The sequence below is a fragment of the Camarhynchus parvulus genome, chromosome 8 (genome assembly GCF_901933205.1).
Source record: "Camarhynchus parvulus chromosome 8, STF_HiC, whole genome shotgun sequence".
In the NCBI taxonomy this organism is placed as follows: Eukaryota; Metazoa; Chordata; class Aves; order Passeriformes; family Thraupidae; genus Camarhynchus; species Camarhynchus parvulus.
Window position 1 is genome coordinate 4,168,102 of NC_044578.1, and position 23,201 is coordinate 4,191,302.

The following is a 23,201-nucleotide window of genomic DNA, read 5'->3' on the forward strand; positions in this document are numbered from 1 at the left end:
AAACTCCACCAACCAACCCCAGCCTGCAGGAAGGGACTGTGCAGTAAGGAAATCCAAAGGATTTGTCGCTTTTATCTCTTTTCATCTCTGAGTTTATTAAAGTGCAAATGTCAACCATGGAGACAGCTATCACATGCAGTGCAGTACACCGAGAAACACTTTCCACACCATAAATGGAAGGAAAAAGGCTTCGTTGTGATTATCTGATGCACAAAGGACAAAACTGAACCAGGGCTCTGTGCCCTTCCATAACAAAAATACTACAGCCATGAATTGGGAAACAACCCTCTCCAGGCCCTCAGTTGATAAAATAGAAAACATCAAGAAGGATGGAGTGTTTATAGAGCTCAGGGGTTTTTTATGAGCTTCATGCTAATGATATGTTTGAAGGGATGCTTCTACTCAGAACTTTTTAAAGTTCAGTATCTTTTTCTTAAAATTATAAAGACATAATACTATAAATCATAAATACTCCTTAGAGTATGAATTTAAGAAGTGCAGTGGACAAGTCCAGTTTACCTCTCTCATAGAGCTAAGGTTTGTCTGCCCAAAGATGCTGGGCCAAGGACACCACAGAAATCCTGGGATTCAGTTTTGCTTTGTGCTCTAAAAGAAAAAAACAAAACAAATGCATTGAGGTACAAACCACGTGAATATAACATGATACAGAACACATGAACATGCTTTCAGCAACAAGAATAAATATTACCATGGCTACAGGATCTACTTCACAGCTTTGTGAGATGAGGATAAATAAACTATTTCCAAACTTGGAAAAAAAAATTATCAGAGATGAGTCTTACAAATAAACTTTGATTTTTAAATTAAGGCAGCTTCAGCAGGAACTTCAAGGCTTTTGTTGAAAACAGACTTTTTCTAACACCAAAAGTGTACTCGTGCTTGCAGGTAGAGCTCTGATTCACAGTCTAGTTCTCCTAATTTTGACAATTAAAATGAGCAAAGATCTGTGCATCGAATACCAGGTGTGCTCTCTGCAAAAGTCAGTGTTCCATCAGTAGGTGTCATGTGGGAACTCTGAAACCCAGTTCACCTCTCAGGCATGGGACTGAGGTACCTCTGGCTGAATCATTAACTCCATGGCTGGGAGGCAGACTGGGAATTCAGAATTACAAGAAGCTGTTGCATTTTTTTTTTATAAGCAAATGATGAAAAAGGGATATATAAGGGGAGGGCTAAGGAAGCCAAAGGAAAGCACTAAATGAAAAGCCCATACCAAAGTAAGACCTTAAGAAAGGTGACTCTAGTAAGGTCCATCATATACTTGGAACAAAACCAGACCCTAAAACTTTCCAGGAAAGAAACAGCAGGAGCTCGAGCGGGGGTTGGCTTGGCTCATCCAGATGTGCGATTCTTCTTCCCTCTCTCCTCTCAGCTAATAAAAGGGTGAAGCCAAATAATTGCACAACAAATGGTACTTCAAGTATTTAGAAACACGGCCTGCATGTCTCAGAGGGGGGATCCTGCACGAGCTGGGGAAATTGTGCACCTCGTGAAACAAAGCTGCCACTTCCAGCAGCCGCGGCGCGCAGCGAAGGCACGAGTTCATGTCCTGCACTCAGCTCCCTCTTCCTCCTGCAGGGCTGCACGCTGACAGCAAAGAGCAGTGAAATGAAAAGGAGTAGACAGAAGGGTTATTTTGTTCAAACCTCATCCATTCCAACACGAATGCCACTATAATCACACACAGAAACGTATACACAGCACACGCTAACCAGCTGGTTCACGTTTTTACAACACTGCCCATGGACTCCCCTGTGCTTGTACACACCTCGTGAAATGCTAAACTGGACACACAGCTCAAGAGGCATTTCTGACCCGTTGAAGGGGAAAAAAAAAATATCCTGCTGCCTTCACCAGCTCAGCTCCAGCTCCTGAAAATAAACCTGCCCCAAACCCCATCAGCAGCAGGGCTTTGGCCAGCGGGGGTGGAAGGGCAGGATTCTCACAGCTCCTGGTGCCACCTCCCCTCCCATCCCTGGCCAAGGCCATGCTGAGCCTGATGGGGTGAGCTAAGCTAGTCATGGGCTTTACCTAAAAGAGGGTGTAAAAATAGCATTCCCTTTGTCCAGGTCCTCTCAGAGGCTGGGATTAGTGAGGGGTGGCAGTGTCCTGGGCACACACCTGCCCTGCTGGAAGAATAAAGCTGAGAGGTCAATGACAGGGATGCCACCTACATTTTATATATATGCATATATAATATTTACATATATATAGCTTCCAGCAAGAACAGCACAAGGTATTTCTGAATTAACTCATCCAGGAGCTGGAGGTTTCTGTTGGAGCCTATCTGAACTCTTTATCCTTTGCATTTTGTCTCTCTCCCCCTCGGGCTGAAGCAAAATTTGGGTGAGCTTGTGGCTTGCAAAGCACAGCTGTTCAGTGGCTTCTGAAGAATTGCACTTGGAGTAATTCAAGTTTCTGTAGTTCAAATATTGTCTACCCTGCTTTTCCCGACGCTTGTGCATGTACCAGCATAACTCAAAAAGAGCTGACCACAGTGTAACAGTGTGGAAGTTAAACTCTTCCTCTGGAAAATGTAACTGGAGGTCAGCAGCTCCTCTGCAGCTGGGAAACACAACACAAGCCTATTTGAAGGTAAAATAAATAATAAAAAGAAGTGAAAGTCCTCAGAGCGTTCCAAAGTGCAGCACGGATTTGGGCGAGGCTGTGATGGACCAGTCAGCCCAATGTGGTCACTGGGGAGGTGCTTCCACCAGTCCTGCTCCCTCCTCTGCCTCTGCTGACCCTGAGCAGGGAAGTGCTTCATCTCTTTTGTGTCTCTGCATATGGAAAGCTGAGTAACTCTGACTGCCCTGCAGGCAGGACTGGTTCTGCAGATCCACACAGCAGTTAATGTTTGCACGGGTCAGAGAAGATGCCAAGTGCCACAAGGGGCTCATTCTACAACCTAGAAATCCCACCTGCCTCCAGGAAGCAAATATTTCCTCCCAGGGGCATTTGCTGCCGCTTAATACTATTAGTTCTGCTGGGTAGGAAATCCCAGAGGACAAGAGTCAATTTGAAAAAAGACATCAGTACATCTACCTGCTCCTGAGCCCCAGACTGGAACACACCAGCCCCTTATCAAGGGGGCTGCAGGTGCTGCCAGGGCTTGGCAAGATGCTCAGCTGGGAGTGAAGATTTGAAAAGCCTTTAACACTTGAAATACATTTCACTTCATTTCATTGCTGTTTCCTGGATGGAAATTAATGCCTGGCCCTACAGCTGCTCCTGCTCCTCTGCAAAGGGGTTTATCTCCATCACCCCAAATCTCAGCCTTGATCCAAAAGCTGCTGAAGGGCTGGGTGCTCCTCAGCTTTGACTCTGGGGTGGGGTTTGGTTGTTTTTTTGCATGCAGGAGTTTGGATGGAGATTCTCCATCCAAACTCACACCACAGCACTGGGGACACAAATCACCTGGCAGCCACCAGGCACAGCACCAAAGCCATCCTCACCCCAGAGTATTTATTTAATAATCATAATGTAATAAAAGGCTCATTACAAAACCTAGGAGCACTACAAATATTTCCAGTATTTCTTACAGTCCAACCACTGCTGTGTTGGATTTAGTGTTCAAGAGCAAAACTGATTTTTTTTTTTTTTTTTTTTTTTTTTTTTGGAAGCTTTCTACTTTGTGCTGCTTCTGGAAAAATTGCAACTGTAAAGTCACATTAGTGAGGATCCAAGCACAATCTGTAACAAAAGTAAGGCAATTTTGTGGTTATTTTTTAAAAAAAAAGGGACTTCAAACTGAAAAAGTCCATTTAACTGCCAGTAGATGGCAAAAATATCCCGTGTTTGTCTTGATTACCTTAAATGATTAGTAAAAAAGGCTTAATTTGTTGTTCTTTTCCTTGCTTCTCATACAAACTTGCAGAAAGTATAAATTAAAGTGCAACTGTACAAAAAAGAAAACCCTAGGAAAAAACCTCAAGGGGTCATAAGAAGCTATCAAAAAGACAGATTACATTTTTTTTCAAGTCAAATGACTGCATACCTGGGACCAGCAAAAGTTCTTTGCTTTGTTTCTTAAAACAGAACACAAAAGGAAAAAAACCAAAACAACAGAACAAAACCAAACACCCCCCAACATTTTTTTGGCAAAGCTTTCATAAAGCATTTGTTCCTTGATTAGGCTATTACTTCATAATCAAGTAAATGGAATTAAATACCATGTCAAAGCCAAGCAGATGCCAACGCTGCCCATTAGATTAATCCCGTGTAATAAAAAATAATAACTCTTTTAAACAAAGAAGTCACACATGCATTAGGGTTTACCCTTGGGTAACAAGAATTTAACCTTAAAAATCCCCGCAGTTCATCTCAAAAAATAAAATCCCATCCTTCAGATAGCCAGTAGCAAAGGAACAGTAAAATTCCGGGTTGGGATATCCCTGCCTGGTCAGCGGAGCAGCGAAGGCCATAGTCCAGTGGGCAGCAGCAGCAGGACAGGAGAACCCTTGGGCAAGGGCAGTGAGTGTCCAGCAGCAGGGAAGGCAGATTTGGCAGTGATTTTGGGGAGGTGACAACAGGCAGAGCATCCTAGAGGAAAGGTGAGAGGTGAGTGCTCCGGAGCTGTGCGCTGCTGATGGCTCCTGCCCATCAGGGATGATCCCAACCCTCGGGGGAAGCACTGGGTCCTCAGGGGGGTGATCCAGATCCTGTCCTCTGCTCACATGAACCCTGCTTGGGATTCAGCCCCTGGAGACCGTGGTGAGGCAGGGGAGGGGGAGCACGCTGGAGGGAGGGGAGAAAAAGGCAATCTGCCTTCAGCTCCGAGCGTGGCGAGCAGCTCAGTGCTGTCCGGAGCCTTTGGGCAAAATAAAGCACCAGGACTCTCTGCAGAGAGTGGACAGGGACAAAGATTGCACCTTAGGGACACTCCTCTGCAAAGATTGCACCTTAGGGACACTCCTCTGCAAAGAGTGGCCTCCCCACGGCAGGTTTGCACCAGGACCTTTGCACATCCCGCCTTCCCTGCCCATCTTCAGCAGAGGGAAAAAGAGAGGGGAGGGAGGTCATATTGCACTAGTGCAGAAGCATCTAAGCAGCTGCTGCTTTGGGGAGGAAAGTGTGAGAGAGGCTGACACCTGGGTGTGAACACTGCAGAGCTGCTTCATCACCCTCCACTCCCTGACAGGGCTCCCTGGTCAACCCCTCTGCCCTGGCTCAGCCCAGCCTGCCCTGCTCTGCACAGCATCAGGGAAAATCTCAAACTCCCTGCAGGAAGCGTGGCTATGCCTCCATTACCTCAGGATGAACCAGGGGGAGGTGTTTTCCAAAAACTCAGTGATAATGTTTGTTACTTTACAGCCTTAATATTTCCCGTGGGGTTCACAAGGAAAGAAGAAAAAAGAGTATTGGATACATTTTGCCAGGCACAAGGAGAGAAATTAAGTTAATTTCCTTGGTGCCTTGCTAGAGGGGAACATGTTTTAGGTCTGGACTTGGCTCTGTGGGGCAGTGAGGGGAGGAGGAGGAGGAAGAACAAGGAAGCAAAAGAAAGGAGGGAGCAGACGAGTCGGCGCAGATCCTCACAGTGCGCAGAGGGGTTGTCAGCGGGCCAGGGCCATGATGAGGCTGGCACACATCTCAAAGAAGTCCATGGTGTGGCTGCCCAGGCGAGGGGGCACCGAGGGGATGCTGCCCACGAAGGAGCCGCTCAGGGAGCCCATCAGAGACTGGCACTCGGTGGCCGCGGCCGCGTCGATGCTCAGGCGCGGCCGGTGCAAGCCCGCGGCCGAGCAGGAGCGCTGGGGCGTGGAGGAGCCAGACCTCTGCTCCATCACCTCGTCTTGAAAAGCCAGAAACAAAAAAAGGGAGAAGAGAGAAAAAGTGGGATTAGTTCAGCAGCTGCAGTGCGGGTGTGGTAATGAAATGGGAACGGCAGCAGAGTTTGAAAGGCACCAAAGGGCTTCTGCTGAAATGACACGCGTGTGTAAGCGCTTCAAAACACAGAGGATGGTTCTTAAACTTCCAGCCTCACCCTTCTGCTTGTTCTCCATCTCCTACTCACCATCGATGCTTTTGAAGTCCAGCAGATAGCTGCGGTTGTCCACCTGGTAGAGCTGCAGGCTCATCTTCACGTAGTTGCCCGTGACGGGGTTCTTGCGGCGCACCCGCAGGTGGTAGGCGTTCACCACCTGCAAGGGGAAACCTGCCCTCAGCAGGGACACTCCAGGCACCAACAGGAACACTTCTTCCCTTATTTTTTCTAAATATGAGCAAGACATCTTCTGGGAAAAACGGTTTCTCAAAAGGACAACCACTATAAAATGAAGCAAGTGGCTTCGTTTCCTCCTGTGTTTAAATGTTCTTCTTAAGGCTGTGATTCACCAGCTGCTGGCTGGGGAAGATGTAGTGACCCATCTGCCAGGCACAAAACTGATGTTTGCTCCTCCCTCAGCAGCAGCCATGGCCACATGGACCAAAAAGTCCACTTGTGGGCCCACATACATAGACAGTGCTCGTGAAATCAGGGCAAGCTGGGCAGAGCAGAGCACCTTCTCCCATCAGCACAGCCAAACCCAGTGCCTGTGCATCAGCCTCAGCTGAGTATTTCCCCTCACTGCTTCCCACCTCACAATCTGCTGCATCTCATTTACAATGAGATCTTTTCTCTGTGCTATATTTATGAAGCAACTGTGTGGATGGGAGAGTTAATTCTGACGAAGAGTCACATCTGAAGTTATTCTTAGGGTGGGAAAGGCTATTGTGAAAGCTCCTCATATGAAATAAGCTCCACTGCCTACACAGAGATGTTGGGCTGAGTTGGTTTTTGAGGCTGTAGCAGAAATGCAGCAGGTTTGTTCACTCTCTGTAAAACCAAGCAGCTAAAAAATGTCTGGCTGGCGTGGGCAAATACACCTGGCCACGGTCCATCTCCTGCCTGGTGCAGGGAAATGGGATTTCTGGAAGCTACTTGGTTTTAAAGATGTAATATTATCAAAAATAAGGAGGAGGCAGGAAGTTCTAAAAAAGTAGAACAGTGAAATTCACACAGTACCACACTTGGGACCTGGAGGGAAGAGGGGAGCTCCTCTGGTGATAAAATCTGGGCTGAAATTCTCCTTACCTGGCTCCCAATGCTCACATGATGCTGCTGCCAAAGGCCACGACCCAGGAGAGCTCACCTCAGGGGCTGCACCAGCATTTGGGGAGTCAGGCACAGCAGCACAGCTCCAGGGCTAACTTAGGGATGTATTATTCCAACTTTAAAAAGGACTATGTGACTAAATGTTGCACAGCCCTGGAGAAATACCTGCAGTGAATACTGTCAGCTAAAACACCCGGATTTAAATCAAGAAGCTGAGCCCTTAATTGAAGAAGCATTAAGTGTCTGAAAACACATCTGGTCTGCATCTCCATCAGGGAAAAAGCCACCACATCAAAGATACAAATTCTGCCCCCAAGGCCACCCTGCCCCTCATCTGTGCATCCTTTAGGACAATTTGTACTGTACCATTTCTGTCCTGACAGGACCAGGCAGAAATAATGAGAGTTCCTCTACTCAGGAGCACTCGAGATGACTTCGCAAGGAATTAGCCACTAAAATTAGAAATGTGAACAGCTCCTCTTATCCCTGCAGCTAAACAAGGCAGAATCATCTTTCCAGCTGAAGTCTTGGAGCACCTTATTTCACACCATAAAGAAACACTACAGATAAGCATAAATAGGCACAGCTGGCACCTTAACTCAGTGAGTTTGCCTTAACAAGGAATAGCAGGGATGATTGCAAGGTGGGGGCATTTATCTGGTGTTACTGTCATATTTTCTGGAAAAATCTCTTTGCCCAGGATTTTGCTCCTGGGAAGCTGAGAAGCATCAGAGAAAAATGAAAAGAATAATTATCTGATTTGCTTCTCCTGTGTTTTGCCGCTTTGGAATATATTATAAATATATTATATATTTAATATGATAATATATAATGTAGAATAAAATATATTATATAATATATAATACAAAATATATAATAATATATATAATGTTATATATTTTATATAATAAAATAATAAATTAGCCTTCTAAGAACACAGAATCATATGCATCATTCCTTCCTTCCCTCATCGGGAGTCCTTGCAAATACAACAATCTGGAAACAGGTGGGGGCATTTATCTGGAAACAGGTGAGGCATTTGCCTGGAAACAGGTGGGGCATTTGTCTATCTGGAAACAGATGAGGCATTTGCCTGGAAACAGGTGAGGCATTTGTCTATCTGGAAACAGGTGAGGCATGTATCTGGAAACAGGTGAGGCATTTGCCAGGAAACAGGTGGGGGCCTTTGGCTGGAAACAGGTGAAGCTCCCTGAGTTTATGGGATAAAGGATGCTGGAAACCCACCGCAGCACTCCCTACCTTCCACTCGAAGTCCAGCTGCTTCATAGCCCGGTACACCTCAGCCATAATGTCATAGGGCTTGCTCTGGCTGCGGATGCCCAGGTGCCACTTGGCCTTTTTGACAGTCAGGGGCTTTGGCTTGGTGGTGTTGAGGGCGTCCAGGGGGCAGCGGGCCTTGGGGCTGTCGGCGATGAGCGGCGGCATCCGCTCGGGGTGCGGCTTCATGCCCGGCGGGATGTGCAGGGCGCTGTCGTCCATGAAGGAGCCCGTGGGGGGGCTGGAGGCCAGGTAGAACTCGCTGGCCTGGTTCATGATGCGGCGGTTGTCGATGACCAGGTGGTAGGCCACGGCCAGCTGGTCCTGGGGGTCGCCGCTGTACAGGCTGTTCATCACCTCCGACTCGGTGCACTCGAACTTCTCGCACACCTCGCGCACCGCCTCGTCGTCGATGACCGTGGCGTCGTAGGAAGGGTCCTCTGGGAACAGGTAGCTGGGCAGCTCCTCCTTGAACCACTCGTGTTCCCTGGGGAAGGCAGAGGGGAGCCTCGATGTGAGAGGGGAGGTGGGGAAAGCACCACCAGACAAGAGTGAACCCCAGCAATGAATGGGGAGCAAAACCCAGCCTGGTACAGGGACACCGATGGCACTCTGCACACTGAGTTTGAAGTGAGACTCAACACTTCCAAGGTTCCCATTTGTTTTTGGTACAGAGCATCAAACCTACCCAATTCCCATGCCCAGTACCCAATACCCAATTATCACTAATTTACAATGAGGTGAATGATAATTAAGTGTCTAAAACACACACAGTGCCTTGTCTAGAGGCTCCATGTATTGACAACAATCTTGCCTCATGTGCTGCCTCTCTAACATGTAATTAAGTCCTCTCATCCTAAGGAATTAAGGAGTAAAAAAGGAAGTTTGCATGGGTTCGCTTGAAGGGTAAAATCAAGGCTGTCCATTGAAAATGCATTAAAAACCTGAGAATTCCTGGAAGGCCTAATACAGTTTATGTTCATGCTTAGCATATAGCTAGATGTAACACATCCAGTATTTACATATTAAGTTAGTAACTCTTGGGTTTCTCCTCCTTTTCTTTTGGATATACAGTAAGTACAATGATTACCTCCTTTATCTGGTACCCATATGGATATGGTCTAGAAATATAGTAATGAAAAATGGCTGTTGGATATTATTAAATTATTGGGATTATTGCATGCTATAGCTGGTTTTGCTAAGTGCTGTTAGGAGATTTTTAAGGCTAGTTTATAATGCAATAAAATGGAATTTTAAATGTTTGTATATAAAATAGATATAAAAAATCCTCATCCTGTTCATCATCACACCCACTTCCAGCCAGCACAGAAGGGGTGCAGGGCTGCTGGGGACAAAAACCATCTGGATTAGCTGACTACTCCTGAAAACCACCCTGCCCACCTGCCAACAGGTGACCCCCAGGACAGCCAACAGAGACCCCCCACAGGCAGCCAGCCCACCCCCGCCCACCTGATGTCCTTGATGGTGGCTCTCTTGAGGGGGTCCACCTGCAGCATGTGCATGAGGAGCGTGGCCACGGAGCGGTTGAGGTATTCAGGGATGTAAAACACTCCCCCACGGATCTTCTTGAACAAGGTGGGGACGTGCTCATCATCAAAAGGCAGAGTGCCACACAGGAGGGCGTAGAGGATCACACCACAGCTCCAGATGTCCACCTCTGGGCCAGCATAGAGCCTGCACGAGGACAAGGACAGGAGAAAGCTGTCACCATCATCCTCTCCTCAGTCAGGGTGCAGGTTCTGTGTCACCCCCACCTTCTCCTCAGGCTCTGTGTCACCCCCATCCTCTCCTCAATCAGGGTGTACATGGGGGGAACCCCTGCCAGCTCCAGCAGGGACAGATCTCCAGCCCACACCAGGGCTGCTCACGTGGCTCCCCCCAAACCAAAGGTGCCTCAGCCAAAAGGGCTCTGGGAAATGAATGGCAGGGCTGGCACTGGCTGCCCACACTCCTGTGTACAACCCTGCCTCCAAAAAGCCAAACCTCACATTTCCAAGAGCCCTGCCAGGCTGTTTGCTCCTTTGCCCCAGCAATTTCTGTTCACTGAACGAGGCAGATAACGCAGCAACAGATAATTCTATCTCTGAGTGTTTATTTTTGGTGTGCTGGTATCTAAGTGCTCCTGCTTCCTACAAGCTGCCAAATGTGCTCTCTGCCACCACCAGCTCAGGACACCCCAAATAATACAGCTTTGCTGCTCCTGCTCATCTCTTTTTGCTACATCTGATGCCTCCCCAGAGATTGTGGAAGGCAACACTTGCCCTTGGGCTGTGAGGCCCAACCAAAACACAGAAGTTGAAACGCAGCTACAGAAGTGTCTTCATGAAACTTCAACATCCTGCACTTGCTCCTCCTGCAAAGCATCCCTGCAGACAGAAATCATGCTGGTCATGCAGGTGACCATTCTCTGAACACCCCAAAACACTTGGTCTGCTTCTCCAAGGGTGAGTTTCCCTGCTGAGGCCAGGGACAGCAGCAAAGCCATTTGGGGAAGGCAGAGGCTCAGCTGGATGCCCCACAGCCCTGCCTCAACGCCCAAGTCCCACAGATCAGAAACCTGATTCTTTTGCTGATAAGAGCACTGCCTGAACAGTTTTTTGGACCTTTAAGCACACATGAGATGCACTTTTATGGCTCTGAAACCTGAGCTGTCACACTCGACTGCTTTGGTGCTCTTAGCAGGGCAGGCAGCAGAGCCAGGAGTCAGCTCCCCCCTGCCCCACACAGCCACCAGCAGGGCAGGGAGGGGGAGTGGTGCCTGTCCCCCACAAATGCAGCTCTGAGAGGAGGGCAGCTTGGCCCTGAGCCTGCAGATGGGAGTGATGAAGGAGGGATGCAGCCGCAGCCAGCCAAAAAGTGCAACATGTGGGCTTGGTTCTGGTTTTCCTTCTTGCTTTTGTTGTCACTAAGCTGCATTGCCTGTACCCTTGGAACACTCAAGGACTAAATCCTCCTTGCTGATCTGCCATGTGCCTTGTCTCCTATACAAATTGAAAAACACGTGTCTGGCCTTCACTGAGATGGAAATAGTATTTTTTTGGCATCCCAGTAGTTTCTGGTTTTGTCCCCTTCCTGACAATGAGGATTTCCTTGGTTTCACTTCACACACAGAGCTGTAGTCACAACAGGGTTTTTGGATGCTAGTCTGATGCTCTGCCAATACTTGCTCTGGTATAAACAGGGATAAAATAATCAAAATCACAGCAAACACATTCTGAACAAAATGTTCTATTTAAAAGCTACAGATATAGGCAAAAATACACTGGATTAGGAAAAGTAAAGCTCATGGCAAAGGGAAATCAAAATAAAAAAGGAGCAGATAATGAGATGGGCAGTTTGAAGGACCATTCAGAGGAGGGAAAATTTGAAAATCTGTATTTGCAATCTTTGATAAGGTATTACAGAGAGAATTAGGGCAAAATGTACATTCTATGTAATTTCTGTTCCTGACAGCAAAATACAGGAGGCAACACTTCTGTATCAACACGTGGGAGTCCAATTCAGCCTTGTGGGGTGTGCCCAGCACTCCATGTGCTGTACAGATGTTTCATGCTGAGAGATGCAGCCACAGAGGAGGTTTGTCAATTCAATGAATCAGTTCAAAACAAAGCTCTGAAGGTTGAACTGACTGCCACAGCCAAAACCCCAAGCTCAGGGAACCAGAAGACAAGTATTTTCTTTACCATTGTTGGGAAGGGATTAAAGATCTTCCTGCTCCTTTTGTTAGTGAATGGTTTTCCTCGTTAACACCGTGTTTTACATTACAGGTGGGCAGGAGAGGAGGGGGTGGCCTGGAAAAGCCTTTCCACCTGGAACCTCAGTATTTGCATCCAAAGAGTCATTTTCACCCTCTTTAATTAGCAATATAAACAGTCAACATCTGGTATTAATAATTCCTCCAAAGTAAACACCTGTAGCAAAACACGGTTTGCTATTACAGCTACTGAGAAGTAAAATAAGCAAGAAAACCCTCAGATCTTTGCCAACAGATTCACCCAAACACAAAATCCAGGTTGGAAGGATTCCGCTGCTTTTACTATACATGCAAAGCTGTTTCCAATACCAAGAACAAATTTAAACTCAGTAGACTCTGATGAGAAATTATCTGTCTTACCTTCCAGAGATGACTTCAGGGGCTGCATAATTTGGGGAACCACAGCTGGTGCGTAGAAATTCACCATCTGACATCATGTTGGACAGTCCTAAAAAAAACAAAATGCTTATTATACGCTGATGTTTGATCTGAAGGTCCAGACATGCTGTGTGACATGTGTCACACAGAGAAGAGGCAAGGAAGCGGAGTGAGATATTTGGAAGGGAACTGTTGATATAATTTAGATAGACTTCTCTGAACTGATTTGAAAATTGTTACTTTTGTTATTATTGTTGTTTGTTATTTTTGTTAGGTTGTTTTCTTCTCCACATCCAACCAAGAAATATTCACTGCAGGCTAATTTTGCTCCTCTAAGTTGCAAATCCCTGAGCACAGAGGAAAAGAGACATAATTCATCCCAGAGCACTCACTTCACATGGCAACTGGGGCTGTGAAATGAGTAAATCTTCAGAAGGATTTACATTGCTAGAAAGGACTCACCAGGACAGAGTTGGTAGCCCGGGTATTTTAATGGATTTCAACCCCTAATGCCACTTAGAGACTCCTGTTACTGCTGGTTGTAAAATGAACTGAGGCCAAGAGCACATGGCCAAACAGAGGGAGAACATGCACAAAAATAAACACACACAGCCAGCTCACCCTGATTCAGCTGCAGCCAGCCTGCCTCAAACACAAATTAGGTAAATTTGACGTCGGGTGATTACACTAAAACACAGCAGAGATTTACAAATTACCTCTCTGCTCCATTCTCAGCGCCACTGCAGGAGCAGCCTGCAGTAAGCAATCCCTGCTGCTGCTGCTGCTGCAGGAAGGGCAGTGTTTGTGAGTGTGGGATTTCCAGGTGGCTGGGGCAGCAGGCTCTGCCGCTCCCTGGCCACGCTCCGGCGGCCTCTGGAATGCTGCTGGGCACATTCACATACCAAAATCAGCTATCTTTGCATTCATGTGTGCATCCAGCAGCACGTTCTCTGGCTTCAGGTCCCTGTGCACCACCATGTGCCTGTGGCAGTAATCCACTGCAGACAGGATCTGCTGGAAAAGGCGTCGGGCTTCTGCCTCCTCGACCTGTGGGAAGAGCAGAGGGATCAGTGCCGGGGCTTGGTGTGCACTCAGGCAGGGGAAGGCTGCACTTAGCAAGGAGCCAAAAAAGCTTCCAGAGTGCAGAGGGAAAATCCCAGCCTCCCTGAGAGCAGAAGCAGCAAATAAAGCAGATTTCTCACCCTTGCATTTTACAATGTGCCAGCGTTTGAAAATGATACAGCCCCGAGATGAAAGGTGAGACCTCAGTTCAGGTCAGATGTCCACAAGAATTTAAAGGGGGCACCTATCAGACAGTGGCCTGCTGTCCCAATAGGACTGGTACAGATCCAGGCTGGACAAAACACCACAGAGGATGTTGCTGGGAGCAATTCCTCATGGACTTCCTCTGGAAGCAACAGGTGAAGCTGGAATATTGTGGTGATTTTAATTACCTGTGTAGCTAATAAAGCTGGATGAGCTAGATGAGAGAAACTATATTTTCAATTATTATTTTTACTGATGAATTCCAAAAGATTCCCCTCATGAAAAACTGAGTTTATGAACGCAGAAGTTCAGAAAATATCCAAATCAGCCACTGAAAAGACTGATGGGCAAAATGTGTGAGAAATCAGAACTGTACATAGAAAAGTAAACTGAGTCAGCTCCATTGACCACTACACTAATCTAACCCAATCTGCGGTAAATGTATTGATTTTGTAGCACAGAAAGGGAACATGTGATAGGCTGATCCTTCACCTGAACTCTTTTTCTGGATGTCCACTTTGGCCCATTTTACCTCCTTGCCTTGCAACTGCTCCACAGGGCAGACACCAGCGATTTTCCTTCTAACCAAAATCTCACATTTCACAGGTGACTTATACCCAGTGGGACTGCTGGCATTTGAAAATGTTGCTCAGATAAGCCACATCCTTGAAAAACCTTCAAAGAACCTGACATGGAACCAAGAGGGGGTCTGGCAGAGGTGAATGACTGGACTGGAGGCCACACCAAGTGGTTTTCCCCTCCCATGCCATAAATTTGCTGCTGATCCATGGGGGTTTTGACAGGCAACCCATAGCTAAAAATCCCAAAAATAAGCCAGTCTTCCAAATATTTGCCCTAAGCAACACGTTACCTGGTATATTTTGGTTTGAGGGTCAAAAATACACCAGCGAGCGCTGCAAAAAATCACACGCAAGTTTTGCGCGAGCCAGTACGAGACACCCCAGATGGGTGAAGCAACTTCTATTTTGGGCCTTAACCTTAACTGTGCTCCCTTGAGCAGTGATTTTGCTCCTGAACACCCTCCTCTCCCCACACAATTGCTGGGGCTGGCTCGGGACTGGCACTTACACGTCCGTGCTTACAGATGTAATCAAACAATTCCCCCCCGGACACGTATTCCATGACCATGAAGAAGTCTGTTGGTGTGCTGATGACCTGGTACCTTCAAAAACACAAGCAGATTTAAAAAAAAAAAATACATTATTAGGAACAGGGAAAGGCTTTTGAACAGATTATTAATTCCACATCAACACTTGAAATGAGGATTTGTTTGGATCTTGCATTTGTAACCACTTTCCACTTCTGAAAAGCTGTTCCTTGTTTCCAGTATAATCTTTCACTTGTCTGTGGAAGGACCTCTTTTCCAGACCAATGATCTTCCTTTAGCCCTTTAAATAATCCTCTGAAATATCTGCAAGGCAATCTTACCACATTTAGGACTGCCCTGACTTTCAAATTCCTATTTTGGGTAGAATCTGCAACAACAGCTTTAGAAATGAAGTCCTGGTTAGCTGGGGGCAAGGAGAGGATCCATGTGGTTTCCCTCATATCAAGATTAAAAAAAGATAAAGAGCTCTAGGCACGAGAGAGAACTTCCTCTGGACAGCTACAGAACCAAAAAGGAGACCCCCTGAAGTTATTTTTCAAATATTAAATCTCTCTAGAATGGGGGGAAATCCTTCTAGAATGGGGGAAAAAAACCCAGAGTATCACCTTCAACTTGCAGATTTATTCTCCATTTTCCTTCAAAATGATCCCTGAGTGCTGCAAAGAGATTTCAGTGTCCCAGCTAGAACAAACTGCCAGTGATCAGCTGAGGTCAATGCAGCCCCAGGAATTCACAGCAGCACCAGCTGGGACCTCCCTCTCTTTTATTTCAGATTCATTGTTTTGTTGTTGTTTGCTCTTTGGGTTTTTTTTCAGATGAATTTCATTACTTTTTACAGGACTGTAATTTGAAACAAAGAGATTTCAGCAATTTTTAAGAGGCTGGCAAGGGAATGTGGGATACTGCCATAAAAATCAATACCATCAACCTCATTTTTCTGAAGAGCTTTGGACCCAGACATCTAAGCTACTGTTAACTGCCCCAATATTTCTTTTATATACATTTAAAAACTTACTGAAAGAGGTTTGTGTGCCCCAGTCTCCTCACATCTTTATGTGAGGAGAATGCAACATGTATCATAGGACACAGATATTGTCAAACTGGGTTTAATTTTTACTGCTTGGACAAATGTGTGAACAGGATTTGACTTGCAGGATGCTGGGCACACAGCTGAGAAGTCTTGCTGGCGCTTTTTTCATGAAATAATACCAATCTGTTCTCCGATAAATCCACGGAACTGTGAAGTTACTCTAAAGTCAACAGTTGCTGCATGGTTAGTTATTTAACTGCAGAGAGAATTTGTTTTCCCTTGCCTCTAAGTCCCAGGTATTTGCTATATCTCATGCCAGTTTTAAGGCTGACCTAAATGTCAACTTACCCTTGCAGTTACCATTCAACAGCTTTCTTTTATAGGAATGCCAAAGATATTATCGAGTGCCTCATTAATGTGGGCTGGCTGCACAAGCTGGGGATTGAGCAGGAATCCCAGAGGCTGCAGTGCAGGTGCTGATTTACGACCCCAACTCAGGTTCATCAAAGTGGAGACTTTCAAAACTTATGTCTGAATAATAAATTTTGAAAGGGAAAAAAAAATGTTCTTTTAAGCTCTGGCTAATCAGTGCATTAAACATAAATCCTATTGAGTGGAAGCCAAGGTTTCCGTCTCAGAGCCTGACCATGCTGCAATTCACGGAATCATGGGATGGTTTGGGTTGGAAGGGACATTAAAGACCATCCAATTCCAACCCCTGCCATGGGCAGGGACACCTTCCACTATCCCAGGTTGTTTAAAGTCCCATCCAACCCTTGCCTTGAACGCTTCCAAGGATGGCGAAGCTTCTCTGGAAAACCGGTGCCAGCGGATCACCTAACACACAAAAACTCGACCAAACCCAATTTTTGGTGCCCTAATCCATCTCCTGAAGGCCAGCCAGCTGTGTGTGAGAGGCCTCTGTGCAGAGAGGAGCAGCTGCACACGTGGCAGGGAGGGTACTCACAGTTTGATAATGTGGGGGTGCCGGAAGAGTTTCAGGTTTTGGATTTCCCGCTTGATCTTCCCCACCACATCCAGGCTGCGGATTTTCTGCCTGTTCAGTATTTTCACTGCCACTTTGTGCCCCGTCAGCTGGTGCTCACCAACTATGAGAGAGAGAGCATTGCAAAGTCACTAAACTGTGCAGCAGGGTTCACTGAAACAAGAAGTTTAGGGCACTATAAGCAAAAAGCCACTTCTGAAGGGGGAAAAAAGCAGAAGATGAGGGTGTGAAATATTTTAATTAAATATTTTTTGTCTCCTCACTGTTTTCCCAGTGGAGTCATAGAAGGCAGAAGAGAGGGGACTTATCTGCTAAAAGCACTCCACTAAATAAAAGAGTGAGTTGCTGGAGGAGGTCATACCCCAAGCTAATTTGCAAGGATTTATAGCATGTAAAAGCCAGATTAATCAGAAACAGATATATTTAAATGGCAGAGGAGAATCTCCACCATAACACACTGGTAGTCAAAATCTCTCATAAACCCAGTCTTAAAACTAGACCATCACACTTCTTTTTTTTTAAAAAATGGTATGGGGATTTTCCTTGCCCAAAATAGGACTGCGGGATTTGCATTACTAAAATGAATTTCTATTTATACTTCCCCCAGCGTGCTTCTTGTTTTGATGACAAGCTGCAGGAACACTGCTGGACTGCAGGAGCAAACTCTGCTTTTAAGAAAGATGCAAACTCCAATACGTTTTTTTTTTTAATGCACTTGGTGCATTGAGGTGCTGATGTTTATCTCCTGTGTTCAGGGGAAAATCATACCCATAAACTGGGAAGAGCAGCCCCACTGTCACTGGGGGAATTGTAATTAATGATGTGAAACTAATTCAGCATAACTATTTGTTATTAATAAACAAACCACACAAAAAAAAAGCTCACAGGAAGCAAGATTTATATTGAAATTGAGAGCAGAAAGAACTTAAAAACGTGGTGTTTATACCCAAAAAGGGTTCTCAGAGCTGCCCCTTCTCAGTATTTTCCAACACGATATTCAACAGAGTGACACACGGATGGTTTCCTAAAGCCTGCACAGAAAAACCTGCTTACAGTAAATATTTGTGCTCTCTAATTACCAGCATCACCCTTCCAGTGCAAGGAGTTAATTATTGCCAGCAAACCTTGTTATTACATTATTAGAGCCTGTAATTTTGGCAGCCCTAATGAGCTGATCAGCAGCACCCAGGGTGAGCAGGAGGTGTGAGAAGGGCAGGGCGGCAGCACTCAGGGCACACCAGGTCACTATTATTAGCCACCAGATAAGACCTGCCAGAGATTCTTTCCTCAAGAAGAGCATCCTAAAAATAAAACACTTTACTGCCCTTGAAAATTAAAGCACCACTTTGCATGTCCATTTTATTCCTCGTAATACTTAAAACTACTAGATGATGGAATGAAAATAAACTCGGCTTTGCAGCAGAGATGCAATTTAGGGATTAGCCGAGGGCTGGAGGAGGCAGATAATTCCTCAGAGGGCTGTAAATAGTCCAGGGAGGCATTTTCCCTGGTGAATCCTAGGGGAGAAGAGAGCAGGGCAGTGCTGCAGGGAGGTAAAGCAAAGTTTTTTACTGGACTAGGAGGAAAACCCTGATTTCCACCACCCTTTGTTTCAGGACAACACTTTTTGGCCTTGCCTCAGCATATGCTTTGAAAATTTTTTATTATACACTAGGGAAAAAAAAAAAAAGCCATGCCCAGAATGAATAATTATTGTTTTTAATACTACTGCCAAACAGTTCATCCCCTTTCCCATCCGTGACAAACAATGTGTAACTCTGCAAAGGTTTGCTAGCACAAACACATTAATAATTAAAAATAAACAGCCTATTTTGTAATCCATCTTTTGCTTACAGTAAGCATTAGATACAGAGATATTATTGTTTCTGTCCCCAGTGACTTGTTAAGCCTCCTTGAACTCGGTGAGAGAGAGAGACAAAGAGGGAACACAATTTCCTATGTGGTGGGAGACTTTTAAGCCTTTGAGGGCTCTCTGGACTGCAGGAATTTAGACATGGGCAGTAGGAACAACTCTCCCTCTGCTCACAGAGTCTCTGAAGCCCAGGTTCATCCCAAAAGTGAGGGGCAGGTCCCAGGTCTCCCACAGGCATGGAAAAGGATCCCCACCCCAAGGTGAGGACACCTCCTTCCCTCTCACTGCCTCCCCAGATTCAAAAAGTGGAAAGGGGATTCCTGACATTCACTTATTTTTATAAAAGGACAAAAAAAAAAAAAAAAGAGGAGGAATAGTGATTACAGCACCATGAGCACAGATAATAAATAAAACCCCTTGACAGCATGGATTTCTATATCACTTTATCCTACCAGCTCAGGCAGCACAAGCAGTTAACATTTTTGCAAATGCTTCAGGGCAATGTAGAAGCTCTGTGGAGGGGTGAGGAAACTCCTTCCCTATCAGCTCTGCTGGCCCTTATCTCAGCCCCAAGTTAAAAATGAAATCCATCCCAAGCATATATTTAGCAATGCTGTATTAATTCTGCTTGTCTGCTGTCCCAGCCTCTCCCTGTCCGTCCTCTGCTCAGTCTCCTTTAGTTTATCTTCCCTCTGACACCAAGTTTGTTTTTCAGCAGCAATGCCACAGTGCCTGGGAAAAACGGGATCTGATCCTGACTGGAGCCCATGGAGGTGACACAAACACAACCCAAGTCCTGGAGGGACCACAAATCTGTCACTTTTGTGGCAAAGGAGCCAGGCAAAGGAGCCACCGAGGATGCCATGGGTGGCATCACACAGAGAAAATATCTGGGTTAGTACTGTGAACCTCACTGTGGTCACAGCAGAGCTTTTGGGGACCCAAAAGGTGGGATGTGCCCCCAGCAAACACAATTTGTCTCATCTGTTCTTGCCAATCCCCTGGGAAAGAGGTGCCACCTCCTTCCTCCGAGGTTTTGCTAAACTCCCAAATCCAAGACCTCCACAGCTCTATTTCTGCAAATTATTCTGGTTTTCTGCAAATCATATTTTTTTTTTCTGCAAATAATTCTATTTTCTGCAAATTATCCTTGGCCTCGAGGACAGGGAAAATAACTACATTTGGTTAAAAAGCTGTGTGGTAACTTCAAGTCCTGACATGACACCTCCTGTCCATCCACCACATCAGCTCCTGCCACCTTCCTCTCTTCTGACAGATGCTGGGTCCTCATCCCCACTTCCAGATGGAATTTCAGTATTAGCACCAAAATCCTGCCCTCAGCTGCCAGCCTCTTTGCTCCCATCCATGCCTTGAGTGGACTTTTTATAAATGAGATCAAGAAACTCAATGGGCTTAAAACAAAACAGTTTCCTGCAGTGTTCAGCCAGTTTTTAGGAGGATCAGCTCCCTGATGGCCCAGGCAGTCAGGGACTTTTTCTGTCATGCCTCTGGCTCCTGATGGCTCAAAATGACTCCTCAGCTCCAGCCATGAGCTGAGGCCCTGGTTTGTACCCCATGTCACTAAATCCTCCCTTTCATTGCCATTTCTTATGTCCCTAATAACAATAATCCTGCACAACTGTTAAATTATGATTTCTTAACTTTGACGAGTAAGGCAGCAAAAAGCACCCAAACCAAAACCTCGTGCAAGGCAGAATTTGAAGAAAACACATCAGCAACAAGAAATGTCACTGATGGTACTTGACTTCTCCTTGAAACAGCAATTATTATACCCAACACACAGTGCTTGAATCAATCAACAAAAAACTCTACTTTTCTCATGTGAATACAAGTTTTTCTAAAGCTCATTCAATTAAAATGCTGCAATTCTCTATAAATGGGAGATTCCATTCCTTCATTTCAGTTCCCAGTCTCAAGCACAAACTCCACCTGCCAGTTGTAGGCAAAATATTAGGGGAAAAAACCATATAAAGGGTACTACTCACCTATAAAGGATTTTGAGCTAGGAAATCTCTTTTATGTTATTTGAAATATTTCTTTGCAAAATGTCCATTTTACCACACTCGGGTCATATGTGGGGTAGGGGGTATTTGTGCTAGTTACGGGGGAAAAAAGGGTATTGTTGGCAGGTTTAAATTGGTCTGCAAGGAAAAAAACCTGCCTTTGGAGCAGTTTTGAGGTCTGCTACTACACAGGAGTGATTTAAATGGTCCTTACTGTTAGAAGTATTTATTCTGATAATTCTTTAGACAGTAAATTTGTGGTTTGGGATTAAACACAGCAATATATTTTTAGGGGCGTGATTAATGGCCACAGGTGGACTTAGCTGCAGAGGTTGTGGTTTCTTTCATCTGCTGTCAATTTGGGTTTATTTTAAAACTCCAGGAACTGGGGGCAGGCACAGCACCCCTTTGCCCAGCCACATCCCAGTGGGGTGGGGGGACACTGAGTGGGACAGCTGCTCCCCCAGCTCGAGCTAAACCCATTTCCAACTGGGAAACACAGCTTAGACACTGAATTTTGCTGGTTTTCTGGTTTTTTAGGATCTTGTTTTAAAACTGAAATTTGCACGTAACGGCAGAATCCACGGGAAAAAAAGAAATACAAATATTTGCAAACCTCACAGCCAGGTGAAGCAAAGCCCTCAGGATGTGAGCTGGCTGCTCTGGCATAGCTGGACAAGGAATCCCTGTGTGGAGACTCAGCCTGACACAACCCCCCATCCTGCAATCCTGGAACGGTTTGGGATGGAAGAAACCTTAAAGTTCATCTCATCCCTCCCCCTGCCATGGGCAGGGACACCTCTGACTATCCCAGGTTGCTCCAAGCCCTGTCCAACCTGGCCTTGAACACTTCCAAGGATGGGGCAGCCACAGTTTCTCTGGACAACCTGTGCCAGAGCCTCGCCACCCGCACACTTTCTCATTCTGAGACATTTTCAATCGTCTCATTTTGAGACAATTTCAAATTTTGAGACACTCTAATGACTCACAATGCCTCTTATTTGCAGGTAGCTGAGAATTAATTAGTTTAAAAATGGAATTTGCAAACTGGAAGCCTTTGTGAGAGAAGCCATTGATCAAGTTATTACAACGGAATCTTCGTGCAACTTGGTCCACGAGGATTAAGGATGACAAAATATATTTATATGAATAAAATACTGATTTCATTGATGATGATAATGCTGAGACTGAAAGACTTAACTCATAATTATTTACAACACAACACAGATAGTTATAACTAGTAGTTATTACTATTACTAGTAGTTTCTGTTGGGAACAATTTCTCCCCAATATTTCACCTAACCCTGCCCTCTGCCCCAACCCCTGCCAAAACTCCCTCTCCAGCTCTGTCGCAGCCCCTTTAGGCACTGGAAGGTGCTCTCAGGTCTCTTTGGAGCCTTCCCTTCCCCAGGTGCAGGCACAGCCGGCTCATCCCTGCCCGCCCGGCCCCTCCATCCCGCGGGGCGATGCTCGCAGCGGCGGGGCAGCAGCACGAACCGCCCCGGCTCCGACTCCGGCAGCACCCCGGAGCACCGGCGGGCCCTGGCAAGGACGGCAGCGCATTCCCGGCACCGAGGGGCAGGATGCCGGTGCGCCTCCAGCCTCCCCATCACCTCCCTCCGAGCGCGACAGCCAAGTTTGGGTGGGTGCTGCTCGCAGCACGGGCTCCGGGGGCTGTGGCAGCCCGGAGCACCGAGGGGCGAGCGCTGCATCTCCCACAGCCCCGGAGCACCGAGGGGCGAGCGCTGCATCTCCCACAGCCCCGGAGCACCGAGGGGCGAGCGCTGCATCTCCCACAGCCCCGGAGCACCGAGCGCTGCATCTCCCACAGCCCCGGAGCACCGAGGGGCGAGCGCTGCATCTCCCACAGCCCCGGAGCACCGAGCGCTGCATCTCCCACCAGCCCCGGAGCACCCAGGGGAGAGCGCTGCATCTCCCACCAGCCGCCCGCCCGCCACCGCCGCATCCCCGCCCGTGCGCCCCGGGCACGGCTCCGCCGGCCGCTCCCCCCGGGGATGCCGCCCAGGGAGAGGAGCCGAGGGAAGGGAGCGGAGGCGGGGGAAGGCAGCGGAGCCGGGGGAAGGCAGCGGAGCCGAGGGAAGGCAGCGATGCCGGCGCGGAGGCCGCGGGAGCGGGAGGAGGGAGGCGGCGGCGAGGGGCGCTCCCGGCCCGGCCCGGCCCCGCCCGCGGCCGCGGTACTCAGCTCTTGACTTTGCCGAAGGTGCCGACCCCCAGCGTGTCCCCCAGCACGTAGTGGCCGATCTTCACCCGCCCATCGTGCTTCTGCTTCTCGGCCATGTTCGCCCCCCGCCGCCGGACCACAAT

At 46.9% G+C, this 23,201-nt stretch overlaps 1 protein-coding gene across 2 annotated transcripts; it reads right to left on the reverse strand.

The window, feature by feature from the left end:
- Positions 1-4,225: 4,225 nt before the first annotated feature.
- Positions 4,226-23,201, reverse strand: PRKAA2 (protein kinase AMP-activated catalytic subunit alpha 2). Of its 2 annotated transcripts, XM_030953801.1 has the most exons (10): positions 23,081-23,201; positions 16,941-17,082; positions 14,904-14,997; positions 13,451-13,595; positions 12,531-12,618; positions 9,866-10,090; positions 8,378-8,882; positions 6,038-6,164; positions 5,560-5,815; positions 4,226-4,563 (listed from the first exon to the last, which is right to left on the reverse strand). In XM_030953801.1, the coding sequence occupies exons 1-9, from the start codon at positions 23,172-23,174 to the stop codon at positions 5,577-5,579; spliced, it is 1,659 nt and encodes a 552-aa protein (XP_030809661.1). In that variant the 5' UTR covers positions 23,175-23,201; the 3' UTR covers positions 4,226-4,563; positions 5,560-5,576. The 2 variants fall into 2 exon arrangements, with proteins under 2 accessions (XP_030809661.1, XP_030809660.1); XM_030953800.1 differs by having other exon boundaries at positions 4,226-5,815.